The following is a 17,790-nucleotide window of genomic DNA, read 5'->3' as shown; positions in this document are numbered from 1 at the left end:
CACGACTTGCTGGCCTCAATTTCCTAATCTCTAAAATGGAGATGATGATGATGCTATTTGCCCTTAAACAGTTGTGATGATTAAATGACATGGGACAGTGCACGGGACGGGTCTGGTAGGGAAGAAAACACTCCACGCTGGCTGGCTCTTTTTATTTTTCATTCAGCAAATAGTCATCGGGCGTCTGCTATGTGTCAAACGCCACTCCAGGGAATGGGGACACAGCAAGAAATGAAGGGATATGGGAAGACAGACATTACAACACAATTCATAGACAGTCTTGATTACAGCTGGCTGAGTGTCGGTGCTTAAGATCACACAACCAGCTGCTGGCATTCCTGGAACTAGAATCCAGGTCAACCAGCTTAGAGAGTCTTAATTTTCCTAAGTGCTGTTGTCATCCCTCCCCCCTTCCTCATCTGTACCCTCGAGGGAGCTCGGTGAACTATAACGCCAGGTGGTGTTACGAGAAGTCCCCTCTCCTCATATTTGATGGGCCTGCTGTGGAGTACTAACTCAGTTCTTAGAGCCCTCTCTGTCAAAGAGATGTGGACCATGTGGAACACAGTCTGTGGACCGGGATGGAAAAACAATAGTATACAAGGAACTCTTTGGAGATGGAAGGGAGGGGAAGGGAGGGGAAGGGCTCTGGTTTCAGAACCAAACACTACTTTTTTTTTTTTTTAACCCAAACTTAACTATACTCTCCACGAGCTATGTGACCTTTAGCCAATTACTGAAACTTGCTAAGCCTCAGTTTCCTCATCTGTAGATTGGGGCTGGTGTTTCCCACCTCAGAAATTTGCCTTAAGCATTAAATAAGAAAGTGCACACAAAGTGCTTAGCCCAATAAAGCACGCATTAAACATTCAATAATTGCCTGCCAGGGTTAAGCAGGAGAGAGGGGAGTAAAAACACGGGAGCTCAACACAGATCATGTCCCTTCTCTACAAAAACCTCCCTAGTAGCTTTCCAATTGATGTAGACGACAAAGAAATCTCTAGAATCGTCCACAGGCCCTCAGCAATCCAGATGGTCACTGTCACTTCTCAGTCCTCATTTCCTTCTACGTCCTCTTGCACACACGTTAGTCTAGCCATACCTCATTATGCCTGCACACACCCCGTACAGGCCACCTCAGTGCCTTTGAACTTGCCAGCCCTCCTGTAGAAGGCAGGGTAGCACAGTGGTTCAGAACATGGGCTCAGGGTCAGATCCCTAGGTACGTATCCCAGCTCTGCTCCTTACTTAGTGTATGATTTGGGCAAGTGACTTCACTTCTGTGTTTTGATCTCCTCATCTGTGACATGAGCATAATATCACTACTACCTATCACGTAAAACTTAAGCTCTGTATAGCGGGAAAAAAAGAAAGAAGACCGAATGCAGTTTGTTGAAGAGTGACTAGCTGCTGGGAGGTCTAGCCGATATATGGTACCAGCACTTTGCATACCTCACACCTAATCCCCAGGACAATTCTGAGATAGATTATCCCTTGTCTCATTTTCCAGATAGGGAAACTGAGGCCAAGAACAACTAAAGCGCATCCAGGACTCAGACCCACCATGGCTGACTCCACAGGTCTCTGTACTCTCCGCCCATCCTAAATCTGTTCACGCAGCTTCAGGCTCCAGTCACTAAAATATGAGGTCTCCAAGGGCACACATTTGCATATTGTCCCCCTGGGCCTGTGTTTCATAAAAGGGACCTACATCTTCTTACCTGTCTTGTGGGCACGAGTGAGCTAGAAAAGTCTCGGGCTTTCCTGCCCTGCAGAGGCAAAGTAGACAGACCCCTGCCAGAGGAAGACAGCTCCACGCATCTGGGACCCACACTGCCTTGTGGTCGGCTCATAAACAAGTGGGCGGAAGGCTGAAAACACTTCTTTGGTGACTTAAATCCCCCCAGACTTTATCGAGCCCCCAACCTCACAAAGAGTGAGTATCTGTGAAGAGCTTGGCCCATTCCTGACGGTGGCGGATCTTGCTTTCCTTTCCTCCCCTGGCCAAGTGTCTATCACCTCCACGCCCTCTGATCCAGGCGGACGGAAGAGAGCCCTGCCCGTGTGCACGTGTGTGCAAATCACAGCCGCCAGAAGCGCTCATCTGGGAGGGCCGGGTTGCTGGAAATACAGGGCACCACTGGGAAGCGTTTTATGACCAGGTGAAGGAATGGGAGAAGGTATAGACACGCTCTGGGACAGAGCTGAAGTCTCTAAAACCCATGTCCTAATCCCACTTGAAACATGGCCGCATACAGGAAGTCCTGTTTCTCTGCCTGAGGATGAAAGAAATCAGTCGGCTAACTCCACCACCATATCAAAGAGGCCAGGGCAGGAACAAATACTTCGTCATCATAACCCAATCATGGAGCGCCCCACGGCCCTCCCATGAATGGGTATGAAATTGAATTATTTCTTAACAATCATCTCCCAGGGCCTTGGGATGGAAAATGTTAGATCAGGAGGATTACCAGCAGGCAGGGAGCTATGCTTAAGGACTTGTTTCTGTGCTCACGGCAATGATTCAAGAGTTTCCTTTTACTGGCCATCTGACATTAGATTTCATCAATACCACTAACGTTAGATGACCTCCACTACAGGAATAATAACGATAACGATGATAATGTGTGATGACGATTGCGATTATAGTTACCGCTGTCTGAACACTTTTTTACATGCGCCAAGCATCAATACTAAATATTCATGCTCATGCCCTGTGCTATTTAAACCCATCAACAGGGGCGCCTGGGTGGCTCAGTCGGTTGAGCGGCCGACTTCGGCTCAGGTCATGATCTCGCGTTCCGTGAGTTTGAGCCCCGCGTCGGGCTCTGTGCTGACAGCTCAGAGCCCAGAGCCAGTTTCAGATTCTGTGTCTCCCTCTCTCTCTGCCCCTCCCCCATCCATGCTCTGTCTCTCTTTGTCTCAAAAATAAAATAAACGTTAAAAATAATAATAATAAAAAAAATAAATAAACCCATCAACAACATTGCGCAGCAAGTACTCTGTTGTCCCATTTTACAGATGAAGACAGCAAGGCCTAGACAGACAGGCATCTCACTCACAAAGATGAGCGCTTATAGCCATTGCTGTGTCTCTCTAATTTGCTCCACTCCGTGGATCTTTCTTTCCATCTGCAAAATTATGGGGTTATACACCAGATCAAGTGATTTCTTTTTTTAATTTTTTTTTTCAACGTTTTTTTTAATTTATTTTTGGGACAGAGAGAGACAGAGCATGAACGGGGGAGGGGCAGAGAGGGAGGGAGACCAGAACCGGAAACAGGCTCCAGGCTCTGAGCCATCAGCCCAGAGCCTGACGCGGGGCTCGAACTCATGGACCGCGAGATCGTGACCTGGCTGAAGTCGGACACTTAACCGACTGCGCCACCCAGGCGCCCCGAGATCAAGTGATTTCTAAAGGAGCACGGGACACCAGCATCCCAAACTTCCAGATTGTTATGAAGTCTTCAGAGGGAGATAGAAAGCACCATCGCTTTCCAGGGTCTCAGAGACAGGTCCCAAGCCTGGGAGTCTATGTCAACAGCCTCAGTTCACTTCTTTCTTCCGTTCATGAAGAATGGCTCAAAAACCGGAAATGGTTTCAGAGGTCAAGGTGGCCAAAGTCTGTGAATCAAGAACACTGAGCTTTGATTTAAGCCCACACCTAATCCTTCTCTCCACTGGTCAGAGGCTTGAACAAAATTCCCTACCTAAAAAAAAAAAAGTTCAAATTCCTCAGTAGACAAAGCAGGGCTCCCTGGGTTCTAATCTCAACCTGCGATGGTAGTTTATCAATCTCTTTCCTTCCAGCTTCTGCCCACAACTCTATCCCTGGCCCATTCCAGACCGCAAGAGCTCCTGCCCATCTTTACATTCTCCCTAAAGTAGTGACAGAATGTATCGTTTTAGCAGTGATAAAAGATCCCGTTTAGTTGAAGGTCTGGCTCCCGGGGCATAAATTGCCACATGCCTTTGCACCTGCCACCCTTAAATATTCTCCGTTCCCCTACAGTACCTAATTTTCTGTAATAAATGGCTGCTCTGATCTGGATGCTTGTGTCCTCCCAAAATTCATAAGCTGAAACCTACTGTCCGATGTACTGGTACCAGGAGGTAAGGGCTTTGCTTAGGTCGTGGGGGTGGAGCCTCATGAATGGGATCTGTGCCCTTATAAAGAAACCCCAGAGCTCTCCCTAGCCCCTTCCTTCCTTCCGCCACGTAGGGTCCCAGCAGGAAGAAGAAGGTGGTCTGCAGGTAGGGGTGGGTCCTCACCAGAGCCCTGCCGTACTGGCACCCTGATGTTGGACTCCAGCCTCCAGAACTGTGAGAAATAAATTTCTGTGGTGTTTCTGTCTGTGGCACTGTGTTATAGAAGCCCAAATAAACTAGGGCGATGGGTGTTGCCTTATGATTGAGGAAAAGAGGTATTTTTCAATTGTTAATAACAGCATGGGAAGATGCTTCCGATAGAATAGTGAAGAAAGAAGCACCATGTAAAGTTAAACGTATACATGCATGTGTATCTTTAATGTCCCCAATTTCGTAAATATGCATTTGTCTTTTAAAAGCCTAGAAGAAATTCTCTGGGTGGTTAAATGACCCAAAGACCCCAGGCCACAGTTACCCCAGTGCTCAGAAAGAGCAGAGAGGGAAGAAAGCCCAAGTCCATTCCAACCTTTTCCCAGTCACTTCCAGGGCCCTAGTTCCAGGGCCAAGGCCACCACAGAAGAGGGCAAGGTCACCTCCCAGGGGAACCCCTCGCGCTCCGCTGAGATACACAGGGGCTTTGCGGTAAGGACGGACACATCACCATAATACACAGTTGCAAGTGCCCGTTCTGGTTCCACGAACAGGCCAAACTGTAACGTGCAAGCATCGTCTAACTGTGACTTCAGTGGCAGGGAAGGCTCTGCATGGGGTGCAAGCAGAGAAAACAATGTTCTATAATGTTCTGTCGATAATAAGCACTAGCCAAGCGTGGGAAGTGGTTCTGGAGACACGCAGGATGAATAAGCGGGACGGCGTGCAGGACACATTCGCGGGCTGGCAGGCAGGCTCGCACGTGGCTGCTGGCGTGCTGTCTCCCCTCCCCCTCCACACCCACACCAGCTGAGAGAATGACCTGGCTCCTCTGTCGTTACTCAAGAAATCCACATTTCAGGGTCTGTTCCCGGAATCACATTAGGTATTTTTGCTTATCCAGAAAGGTTAAAAACTCTCACGACCCCCAACCAGCTTCATTTGTCTCCTCAAGTTCTGAGAGCAAAACTCAAGGGACTTTCCCCAAAATGAATTATGCAGAAGATATGATAAGATGAGATTCCACCTGCTGCTAAGGGACTCGCCTTAGAAAAATGCAATCAGATATTCATTTCCTGATATTAACAACCACTAAAAGGGAGCTCTGATTTCTGGAACAAATACCTTAAGAAGAAAGTTTAAACATATACATTTTAATTGAATTTCTTCCTAGCCAGGTTGTAATTGATAGAACCCTCCATCCATCATGATCCACAGGCGTCCGTAACTCATAAGTTGGTCGATCTACCAGTATGACTTTTCTAGGTTCTTAATCCTCTTATCAACCACTCAAGTTTCCAGGGAGACTCATTAACAGAGCTGGCAAATGCTGAAGTCGGCATCATTACCGACCACAAAAGTTGGGAGCATCTGCTCCCCTCTATGTTTGTTTGTTTATCGTCTGTCTTACCCCAAGTAGAATGTGACCACAATGCAGCAGACATTTTTATCTGTTGTGCTCACTACAGCAGCCATGTAGCACCTGGCCCTCAGGGGTACCTGACACATATTTACTGACTACTGGAGACAACTAGAATCTGCCACCCCAAGACTATGCCACTTTGGCATGAGGATAATTTTGAGCTCAAGGCAATTGGGAGGAAGCAGATACAAGAAAGCTCTCTGCCTTACCCCATATGACTAAAAGCAAGACATAAATTTATAAAGGTGATCCTCCCCCCTTCACCAGGAAGGACAGAAGTCAATCACTGAGACAACTCTAGACCCATCTTAGGCCAGAGACAGCCCCAGAAGAATCTACATAATAAACTTTGCTAGCTAGCAAAGACCTGATCTTCCCATTTGTTCCCCCATATTTTTACCTTCCCACAAATGTCACCCCAGAAGTATGAAGTCCTTTTCCTTTGTCTTGACACTCCTCAACAAATGTACTGTTCTTTTAAGATGCTATATAAGCCCAAGTTCTAACCACCTCTTTGAGTGATTCATCACTGAGTGCTCCCATGTATATGCACAATGAAAATGTTAATCAACTTGTTTGTTTTTCTCTTGCAAATGTGTCTTTCATTGGCCTATTTTGCAGAGCCCCAATCAGAGAATCCAGGAATCTAAGAGGAAAAAGATTATCTTCCTCCCTTACACTAAACATTTCTACTGTACTGAGAAACTGGAGCCTAGGGACTGCACACAGGTCCTACCATAAATGAACTTTCAGTCTCCCTGACTGGGTGGCAATGGGCACATGTGAAAAAACACACATTCAAACAGAAATTACGGCAGCGTATTCTAAGGGTCAAAAGCTCAGCACAGACATTAAGTTTTAAGCAGGGGTGAGGGGCACCTGAGTGGCTCAGTGGGTCAAGTGTCTGATTCTTGATTTCAGCTCAGGTCATGATGTTGAGGTTTGTGAGACTGAGCCCCATGGTGGACTCTGCTCCAACAGTATGAAGCCTGCTTGGGATTCTTTCTCTCCCTCTCTCTCCACCCTTGCCTGTTTGCATTCTCTCTCTCTCTCTCTCTCTCTCTCAAAATAAATAAATATCTTTTTAAAAAAGATTTAAGAAGGGGCGCCTGGGCAGCTCAGTCAGTTAAGCCGGCTGACTTTGGCTCAGGTCATGATCTCACAGCTCTTGGGTTCAAGCCCCGCATCAGGCTCTATGCTGACAACTCAGAGCTTGGAACCTGCTTTATATTCTGTGTCTCCCTCTCTCTCTCTGCCTCTCTGCCTCTCTCTCTCTCTCACTCACTCTCTCTCTCATAAATAAATAAATAATAAATAAATAAGTAAACAAACATTGAAAAAAAAATAAAAAAGATTTAAGAAAAGGGAGAAATCACACTCTCAGGACAAGAAGTTCTCTTGCTGCATTTTCTCCTCCTTAACAGTGTTGACATAAGACTTAGAACAACTGGGAACTCCTCAAATGGTCGAGCCTTCCTGTCCTTGGAAAATACTACACATGCCACACCCAAATCCAGGGACGTCTGCCTCTCCTTACCATACAGAATGGAGTTCCAAGTCCTGCAGACTCGCTCCTGAATCATTCACGAAGGCATCCCTGCCTCTGGCAGAGTGATGGCCCAGCATGCCTCTCTTCCCTCTGCCATCTTACCTCAGAAGCAGAGTTGCCTTATGAGCACTGAGAGGGAGGGGAATCATTTGTTGATATTTAAATAAATGACACCACAAAATGGAAGTGAAAACATTCCCTCTGATGTTTTCAAGGCTGCTCTAGAGAGGGGAGGAGGTACCAGGTGCTGAGGAGGCATTCGTTCATTCGCTTCCTTTTTCACGCAGTAAATGTGTGGTGGCCAGCTGTGCCAAGGGTGGGGACACAGGCGGAACCGTAAGGACACAGCCCTGCCTCAAAAAGTATACGGCTGACTGAGAGAATACACAATAAGGAGGTAATACAAATACAGTGTGACGAGACTCCTTGTAAATGAAACCCAGCGTGCCAGAAGAGCAAAATAGGGGCATACCTCCCTTCCAACCCTAGCTCTACATGAACCCTAGTTTATTTAGAAGGCATCACTTCCTACTGACCGGCCCTGATTTTGTATTCAAAACGTGGGAACATTTTCCTGTCTTGTAGCACTACGGTGAGGATTCAGTGCACTTCCATAACTAAAGGGCTTAAGAAGTGCCCGGCCCACGGCAGACAAGCACTCGCTACATTGTTAATATTGTTACTAGCAAGAGGAATGCAAGGACCTGAATTGAGATTTGCTTCCTGCGGCTTAGGTAGGGGCGAAGGCTTGGGATGTGGGGTAAGTGTATCTCATGGCTCCCCTGCTGCCTGGTTGCAGAAACGCTTCCCTTCTTCCGTGTCCGATGGACACTCCCCGTAGAGCATGGAAGTTTGACCATTAAGGGGGGATTTGAGCCTCAGGACTCAGACAGATGTGTGCTCTCTAGCTTTAAAAAAGTCCTGGGTCACCTGGGTGGCTAGGTCAGTTAAGTGTTAAGTGTCAGTTAAGTGATCTCAGCTCAGGTCATGACCTCACCGTTTGTAAGACCAAGTCCCACGTCAGGCTCTGTGCTAGAGCATGGAGCCTGCTTGGGATTCTCTCTCTCTCTCTCTCTCTCTCTCTCTCTTTCTGCCCCTCCCCTGCTCTCTCTCTTTCAAAATAAATTAATAAACTTAAAAATTTTTTTAAAAAGGGCAAGAAAGTCCTGAGGTCTTCCTTACTGCCCTTCAGCCATGGTAGGAGTGGCCATGTTGCTCCTTCCCATTCTATTAAGATAAGGCTGTGACCTCCAGGGGGGTAGGATGCCCAGGGCTGGCTTAGGAAGGACTTTGGGGGGGAGGGGGAGGGGTGATGGGAAGGGAGAAGAGGGGGCTGTGCGTTGTCTGTGTCACATTTCTCCACCTCAGGCAGCCCAGATGAACATAAAGTCAAAGTCAAGGTTAGTGCTTGCTGTGGTTATTTTTCAAACGCAGAATCTTCCCGTCTCTGGATGATCCACAGGGTGGGGCCTATCGAAACGTCTAACCGGAAACCAAGAGAAACCAAGAGGCAGCTTAGATCCTAGAGCAGTCTTCCAAAACGTGTAGGCTCCTAAGACACCCCGACCCCAGCAGAGTTCCCCCCGGAACCAGCTTCTGCTCTCTGCTGTAATTCTAACACCCAGCACATCCTGGCAAATAGCAGAAGTTAGATGAACATTAATAACCACAAAAAAATGAATGAATGAATGAATGAATGAATGAGCTCAGGAACAAATGGATAAAGGAAAGAAACAGCTTGGGATTGTGAACTGCCTTCTTTCAAAGGACACCAATGGCGAATCCTCGAGAAGCAGGGAATGTGTAGGGCGGATGTTGTCCTGACACTGCAGGCAGCAAAGGGGCGCCACCCTGCAATTAACTCTTTCCGGTAGGGCTAGTGGGGAAGGGGGCGGCCCTCAGCAGCGCAGCCATTACGCGCCCAGTAGGGGGTCCAAAAAGCTGCCAGACCGGATTTCATTTCGGAATGAACTCTTATGATTTTTTTTTTTTTTTCTGCTGTTCCAGCAGCGGCAACAGCAGATTTACTCTCCTAATTATGTTTGGCTTTGGTTAAATTAGTTTGCATTCCCTGAGCACACACAGGGTGGGGGAGGGGGAGCAGGCAGAAGTAGGAGGTGGCCGGAGAAGATGCCGAGAGGTGGAGAGCATCTTCTCAGAGGATGATGCACACAGCAGAACAATCCATCAGGCCCTGGGCAGCGGCTGGACAGACAGCTACTGCGCGGTGCTCCAGGGATCCCCAAGGGATGGAGAAAGTGGTGTTCCGCCTAAATCTCTATTCATTCATTCATTCATGCTACAAATATTTATTGAGGGCCCAAGACAAGTCAGACACTGAAGTGAGAGGTGCAGGGAATTGCGGTGAACCAGACAACTAAAGGCTCCCTGACCTCATGAACTTCTATTCTAGGAGGGAAGCGAGACAAGAAATAAGAAGATAAGCAAAACTTTCAGATGCCATGAAATCAATGGAACAGAATAAGGTGATGGGGAAGTTCATTAAGTTGTTTTGGCTGGCGGTCTCACCCAATAACAAAAATAACACAACCACCATGAATCCACATACTCAGGGATATTCTAGAACCCACATATCCTAGAAGCTCACTAACCTTTCATTGAACCTTCACAGAAAACCCTGAGATGAGCATAGTTATCCTTGTTTCACAGATGAGGAAACTGAGGCCCAGAGTGTTTTAGTTACCTGCTGGAGGACATACAGCAGGTGACCTCCAATGCAATGTTGCCCCTGTGCCTTTCAAAGTTCCACAGTCAGTAACAGTAACCAGTGATTAAGGCACCCATTAACTCCCAGGCACACAATCCTTGCAGCACGTTCTCAGTATCAGCTGTCGGCAGTTTGATCCATTGCCTTTTACCAGCCAAGACCCGGAGAGCCTAGTCAGTTGACCCAGCATGATAAGTCCGTGAAGGAATAAAGGCAGGATTGAGACTCACATCTCAATGACCCCTCAGTCTTGTCACCGCCCCCGCCCCAGAACATAATACAAAGTAGCTGCTGAAACTAATATATTTTTTTCCTTGATAACCAGGAGGAAAGATTCTGATGTTAGAATGTCCTGGCTAGGACCAACATTTCCTCTGACTTTTCTGGCTGTTGTTCCAGGTAACCAGCCCGCAGCTAAGCTTAACACTCTTGCAAACTTACTTTGGGGAATAAACCAGAAGCAGAAAAATGCCTAGAACTCAAAGCAATGGTGTGACTCTAAAAGGGCCTCTTGTTAAATCGTGCTGTCCTCAACAAAGACACAAATAGGCAACCCAGGATTTAGTGCTGTGTGCAGATGAAAACTGCCTGTATCTTTACACCAGGCCTTCCTTAGTATCCTATCTGATCAGTGACCTACGTTCTTCTATGCTCTATGGAACTGCCCCTATTTTCATAACTACCTGTCCTTACCAACTGCTGAATTGGATTCTCCATAGATAGCCCAGCCAACATCTCAAACCACCTCAACAGTTAAGGGCGTTTTAGAATTTCTATGATAAAACCTGTTCTTTATTCTTTTTAACACCTTGTCTATTTTTCACATTTGTAATGGACTCAAACCTGAAAGGGGAATTGTCAAATCAGAATTTTTTTTTTTTTTTGAGCAAAATGCCATTACAACCAGAAGCAGCTGGTTTTGATTTATAAACACCGTAACCTTCCCCAGGCCTTAGATTTTTTTTTTTTTTAACAACATTCAGATCAGAACCAATTTAATTTTGAAAGATAGCTAATCAAGTAATTTGTTGCAGCACCTCTCTGGTCCTCACTGTTGCAGAGGGGGTTGGGAGCTGCGTATGGATAAACTAACACTTTATTGAAGATTATAAATGGACCCTTCAGGTATCATGAAGTGCTTACCTATAATCTCCAGAAACACAATAACTTCTATACGTTCATTTAGCCACTAACTTGAGCATTTCAGTGATTCACACGGAATGATCCACTTATGTGGTTAAGACTTGAAGCTCCAAACATGTTTTATATGCAATAATTCTTTTTGTTATTAAAAATGTTTATTTACTTTTGAGAAAGAGAAAGAGAGAGCAAGAGGGGGAGGAGCAGAGAGAATGGGCGACAGAGAAACCCCGATGTGAGGCTTGAACTCCCAAACTGCGAGATCATGACCTGAGCCAAAATCAAGAGTCAGATGCCTAAACGACCGAGTCACTCGGGCGCCCCTGTGATAATTCTTTTGAAATGTACTAACTTTTTAGAGACGCATATAGATGAATTCCCAATTTTGGAGAAGAAGGGTACATCAATCTCCATCTTGATTTTGCAATTTTCTATATAGTAGTCCCACCCCCCCCCACCGCCTTATCTGTGGGGATACATTCCAGGATCCCCAGTGGATGCCTGAAACCACGGATGGTGATGAACCCTATATATATTATTTTTTTTCCTGTGCATACATACCCATGGCAAAGGTTAACTTATAAATTAGGCACAGTAAGAGATTAACAATAACCAATAATAAAATAGAACAATTATAACAGTATACTGTAACAAAAGTTATGTAAATGTGGACTCTCTCTCTCTCTCAAAATATCTCACTGTACTGTACTCGCTCACCTTCTCCTCGGGATGATGTGAAATGATAAAATGCCTCTGTGATGGGATGAAGCGAGGTGCCCAATGTAGGCAATGTGACACAGAGTTAGGCCACTACCGACTTTCTGATGACACCTCAAAGAGAGGATCCTGTGTGGTTGACTGCAGGCGAAGGAAGCTTCAGAAAGAAACCGCCGATTGGGGGCGGGGGAGGGCAGGGCTACTATACTCCCAACACCCTAACATGTACACACTTAATGAGAAACAAATTGGACAGGATTTGAGAATTCCACATATTTGGGGATCGTTATAGTCACCCCAAGCTTTCCATTCACCACACTTTCATTAAGCACGACTACATGACGGAATATCACCTACCCTGGGAACTCGTGTTCCAATAAGACAGCATGGCAACCCATTGCCTTCTCCTTAGCAAATACCTACATTCCTACTCGGTGCCAGTCTCTGTTCTAAGCGCTTTATAAATATTGAATCCTCGGGGCGCCTGGGTGGCACCTGGCTCTTCCTTTCGGCTCAGGTCATGATCTCATGGTTGTGACATCGAGCCGTGTCTGCTTAAGATTCTATCTCTCCCTCTGCCCCTCGCTCACTCACTACAAACAAACAAACAAAAAACAAACAAATAAATAAATACTGAATCTTTGTAATAATCCTGTGAGGTAGGAACTGATTTGCCCCCTTAATTTTTTATTCTTTAAATTTGATCTGACGTAAGTCCTAGCCATGATATTCTGTTCCTCTTTACTGCGTGGGATAGCCACGGCATCACCCAGGATAACTGTTTTCAGACCTGTTTCACATTCTAAAGCAGATGAAAGCCTCATGGAGTTAAGGCTGCTCCTGGTGTGGTTAGTCTTCCACCCCAGAAGCAACTAAGTAATTCCTCTTTCTGAGCAACTTCTCATTTCCTTTCAAAGGAGGCACGGGGATTGTGGGGAAAGTACCAAGCCCAAAGACATTACCCTGCCAATCTGGGCAGATACATGGGAAGACCCGCCATTCCTCTCAGGTATCCACATCCCTGTCACCTTCCCTTTACTCTGGTCATCTCTGAAATTAAGCAGTCTGCTGGTTGACTTGCAGGCAGGAATTAGGAAAACTCCTGCAAGAAGCTTTCACGGGAGGAAGGAATGAAAGCATGCACTGATACATTGTATTAATGTGCTGGGAAAGTGTTTTCCACGTTTTATGGTAGAAATAAACATGGGCATGGGAGTTCAAATTCCAGCTTTGCCCCATGCTTGCCCTGTGACTTTGAGCAAGTAATTTAACTTCCCTGAGCTGTCGCCTTGTCTATAGGAAACGTACTTAATAGATTTTTATGAAAATTGGGTAAACTTCAATTATATGATACAATATAAGCATAATGGCCCCTTGTGGTCGCTTCATAAATGTTGGGTCTCTCCTCATTTCCTCCTCCTTCCATGTATGTTTCCAAGGCAACCTGCTACCACAAGTACCAGATAATAAATAACAAGTAACGTTTCAAAAGAAAAAAAAAAAAAAAAGACCCTCCTCACCCCCAAAGTCCTGGGAAGGAAATGCTTCTACTTTATAGATGTGCCATGGTGGGCTGATTTCCACCCAGTATACCAATTCTGTCCCATTTTGCTGCCTCTATGAAGAAGAAGAAGAAGCAGCTAACATTTATTTTCTCATTTATTTGCAATGTAGGGAAATAGTCCCAAGTGCAGGAGGGAAGGAAAATGGCAGTTTGAGAGGTCCTGATGTCACCACTCTCAGGGACAAGGTAGACCATCCAGAGCCTTCCTCACACCCAAAAGGAAAGAAATTGGACCCCAAAGCAACTGCTCCCCTTGGCTGCAATGCCTTGTAACAGGATTACAGGTTATGTAAGTCAAGGTCGAAGACGGCCATTTTCTTTGTACGGCTCAAGCATTTAATTTTCCAAATCAGGAAACTTCATTTCTCAATGTGCTCAGTAGAATCTATCGGCTTCCTTCAGCAGACAAAAGAAAAGCAGCTGAAAATTGGCATGCGTGTTGCCTTTAATTTAAGCTTCTGTGCCCCTATTCTTGGTCCTTACGGTTTAGGAGGGGCAGCTCTTGCCCCCAGGGAAGAGAACAGTATCAAAGCACCTTCGAACCAGGGCGTGAGGAGTCTGGTGACCTTAGAGCCTCAACTCTGAATTTTCTGGCTTCTGCGGGTTTACATCCAATCCGCAGTGTTCCTTTAGGTGGTGTTTTATGCTTAATTATACTTAAAGGTTCGGCGGGTGGGATTTCATCCAAAGCCCAAGACTTTGAGCCATCAGCTCCTGGGGTTGTCATTTCAAGCTTCTCATTTCTAATCACCTGGGTCTTTACCCAAGATGTGTTTTAACTCAAGTTAAAGGGGTTTTTGTCTTGTAAGCAACCATTTTAAAAAGCAAAGTGTTTTGTTTGTGGGGAAAAAAAAAAAAAAAAACAGAAACACCTGAATAGATCTAAATCCTTCCTGTAAATAATTCACAAATTATTATGAAGGGATTTGTAATGTTTGAAACCTGTGTTTGCAGCCTCAGTCACTCTGTTGGGGGCGGCATATGTGACATGCTTCTGGGAGTGATCTGAACCGTGACATGGTGAGACCCTCCAGGCAGACTGGAGGTTCAGAGAGGCCAGAGAAAACTCGAGCAGGCAGTAAAAGGATGTCGAAGCTAACTGAGGTCTTCGAAAGCTACATACGGTCATTAGAGCAATTAAAGCTCTTTTCTCAGCTGTTTCAGTAAAATCTTAGATTTAACAGCTAAAGACCATGAAACCACATTGCCTCCCTCAGTAAATATTACCATATCCAAAGTCCATTTGCCTTCTTCCAGGAGAAGGGCCTTGGCAAAAGGGGGGAACAGTCCTCTGCCTTGCCAGAGGACTTGAAAGGGACTTGCCCTTTCTGAATCCGTTGAAGACCCTGCTTGAATCCCACAGCAAACAGCACAATAACATGGCCTCCAGAGGGCGAGGTGGTGGGAGGCTGAAATGCTGGGGCAGAGCTATGATGCGTTGGCTGTAAACCGCCTGGGATGCCAGGCTGTGGTCCATATGTCCTTAAGGTACCTTGGTTGACAGAAGGTGAGGGCGAGAGGTGTCCAGGCTGAGGGAGGAGGTGTGATAATCTCAGGAGGACCATCTGAAGGCAGATGGCTGTAGTTCGTCCAAAGCGGTCACTTCACCTTCAGCCGGCCCAAAAGATCTCCATGAAAGGTGCACATCTCCTCCTCCAATCCCCTCCTTAATGCCTCTCCAGGTGCCCCAGCCTCTTTGCTTCCAAAATAAAAGCTGAGCTTCAGAGTTCTGAAGCAGACATCCTGGGATGGAGCCCTGGTTTTGTGGCTGGGATGTTTGACCTTGGGTCTGTTATTTCCCTGTGCCTCAAATGCTTCATTGATCAAATGTAAATAATTGGAGTATTCCCCTAATTGAGTGGATAACATCAGAAATGAATTCATACATGAAAAGAACTTAAAACACATATTAAGTGTTTGGAAATGTTAGCCATTATTAGGTTGAACCTTATGAATAGTCAGCCATTTTTGGCTAACTGACAATTTCATATGGTTCAATCACTTATTAAAGTTCTCAGCCTTCGGGCTCCTGGTTGGCTCAGTCACTTGAGCATCTGACTTAGGCTCAGGTCATGATCTCACAGTCCATGTGTTAGAGCCCTGTGTCGGGCTCTGTGTTGGCAGCTAGGAGCCTGGAGCCTGCTTCAGATTCTGTGTTTCCCTCTCTCTCTGACCCTCCCATTCTCGTGCTCTCTCTCTCTCTCTCAAAAATAAATACAACATTTAAAAAAAATGTTTTCAGACTTCCTGAAACCTCATCTTTTCTTCTCTTGAGAAACACTCAAGCATCACCTGCTGCTGGAAGCCTTCCATGATGCCCAGTCTGTTCATTCCCCCATACACTCATGTGTTTGTTCACTTACTCAACAGCAGAGTATTGAGCATCATGGCCAAGTACCAGGAACTGAGAATTAACGATGAGTAAGGCCAAATGGTCTTTCCCTCAAAGATCTTAAACCCAGAGAAGAGAGTCAACCATGTACTGACAACTGATGGAGTGAGTGCCTCTCCAGGCGAGTAGAGAGGCTATGAAAAAACTTACTTAACAATAGAGTCCTGGGGCGCCCGGGTGGCTCAGTCGGTTAAGTGGCCGACTTCGGCTCAGGTCATGATCTCGCGGTCCATGAGTTCGAGCCCTGCGTCAGGCTCTGTGCTGACAGCTCGGGCCTGGAGCCGGCTTCTGTTTCTGTGTCTCCCTCTCTCTCTGCCCCTCCCCCATTCGTGCTCTGTCTCTCTCTGCCTTTCCAAAATGAATAAATGTTAAAAAAAAAATTAAAAAAAAAAACAAAAAACAATAGAGTCCTGATGGAGTACATGGGTTAAGAGCAGGGAAATCTTGGAACAAGTAATCTTTACCTAAGACCTGACGGGCGAGTTGAGATTGGTCAGATGAAGAAGAGACGAAAGATTGTTCCAAACATCGAGACTTTTCTGTGAAGGTCCAGAAGTAAGAAAGAGAGAGAGAGAGAGAGCTCGTGGAAGAGAAGGGTGTTGGGTGTGGCTGTAATGACACAGAGGCTGTCCTGAGAGGGCAGTGAAAGGGAACACAAGCAGCAGAGCCCCAGTCATAAAAGGCCTTGTAAGTCACCTACAGACTTTTGGGCAAACTTTAAGGAGGCATTATCTCAGGGCTACCCAGGGTTGTACCTGACAGCAAGTATCTCCTTAATATCTGCCCCCTCAGTATCTCATTCTACTGCTATCCCTGTTGGGCCAACAGGAAGCCCTTGAAGGGATTTCAAAAGCAAAAAGACACCTTCCCCCACTCACTTTGGCTCAACTTGGCTGATGAACCAGAGGGAAGCAAGGGGAGTCGGGACAGAAAGCTGGGACACTTATTCAGGCAGTGGGGCCCTTTATACAGGTGCCCAGAACATACCGGCTTGCTTCATACATATTGCCCAGGATGCTGACTTTCAACTGTCTCTCTGTATGTTTATGTTCCGCTGGACTGAATCCCTTGAGAATAGGGACCTAGGAGTCTGTCCTACCACCTTACCTCCAGGACCAGCACCACGCCTAGGACAGACCAGATAGTCAATAAATAGTAACTATTATTATTATGACTATTGTTATTTAATACTTACTGCTGAAATCCAGACACACAGATGCTTTTGCTATGGTTCCACATGGTAAAGTGATTCCATGGAATACTAATATTCTGAGAAATGTTAAGCAAAGTTTTGGCCATTTGGGGGGAGGCCTATATTCAAAGTTTGAAAAACATTTGCTTAAAAACATGAAATGGGGTTAACTAAACTGTGTCTACTGAGAGGCTCTAGAATCAATAGCATCCCAGTAGCAACATGCTCACTAAGCACCCAGAGTCTCCAATAAAGAGGAATCGGGGTTCCTTGAAAAAAAGATTGCTAATTCTAGAGCTGGGATAGTGAATATAAAAAAATGAGCCTGGAGTACCTTGTAGTGTCAGAAAGTAAGGAGGTGTTAGGGCACCTGGGTAGCTCAGTAGGTTAAGCAGCCAACTTCAGCTCCTCTCATGATCTCACGGTTCATGAGTTCAAGCCCCGCGTCAGGCTCTGCACTGACAGCTCGGAGCCTGGAGCCTGCTTCGGATTCTGTGTCTCCCTTTCTCTCTGCCCCTCCCCTGCTCATGTTCTGTCTGTCTCTCTCTCCCTCCAAAATAAATAAACATTAAAAAAATTAAAAAAAAATAAAGTAAGGAAGTGCGTGCATGCACACACACACATACACACACACACACACTGATGGACATATGAGACATGGGAACCAACTGAAGAGCTTCTAATAGCCATTGGTGGACAAGTGAGTAAAAAGATAAATAACATAGCATTGGATTATAACCCAGGGTATAAAATAAGTATCCGTGAATCCATACTGATAGAAATATAT

The 17,790-nt window shown here is 45.8% G+C and overlaps 1 protein-coding gene across 11 annotated transcripts in view; it reads right to left on the bottom strand.

Moving 5' to 3' along the window:
* The window catches only part of LDB2 (LIM domain binding 2), a 383,786-nt gene that overhangs the window by 266,456 nt on the left and 99,540 nt on the right, over positions 1–17,790 (bottom strand). The window contains exon 1 of one of the 11 annotated variants that reach the window (XM_045474459.1): positions 7,259–7,378. The exons of the other annotated variants lie outside the window; for them this stretch is intronic. Within the exon in view, the coding sequence (XP_045330415.1) occupies positions 7,259–7,261 (3 nt within the window). The 5' untranslated portion in view covers positions 7,262–7,378. Of the gene's footprint in view, positions 1–7,258; positions 7,379–17,790 lie in introns of those variants that run through there. 11 annotated transcript variants of the gene reach the window in all.

This window comes from Leopardus geoffroyi, chromosome B1 (assembly GCF_018350155.1).
Source record: "Leopardus geoffroyi isolate Oge1 chromosome B1, O.geoffroyi_Oge1_pat1.0, whole genome shotgun sequence".
NCBI classification, from domain to species: domain Eukaryota; kingdom Metazoa; phylum Chordata; class Mammalia; order Carnivora; family Felidae; genus Leopardus; species Leopardus geoffroyi.
The sequence above is the reverse complement of the archived record's forward strand: the minus strand, read 5'-3'. Positions and strand labels throughout refer to the sequence as shown.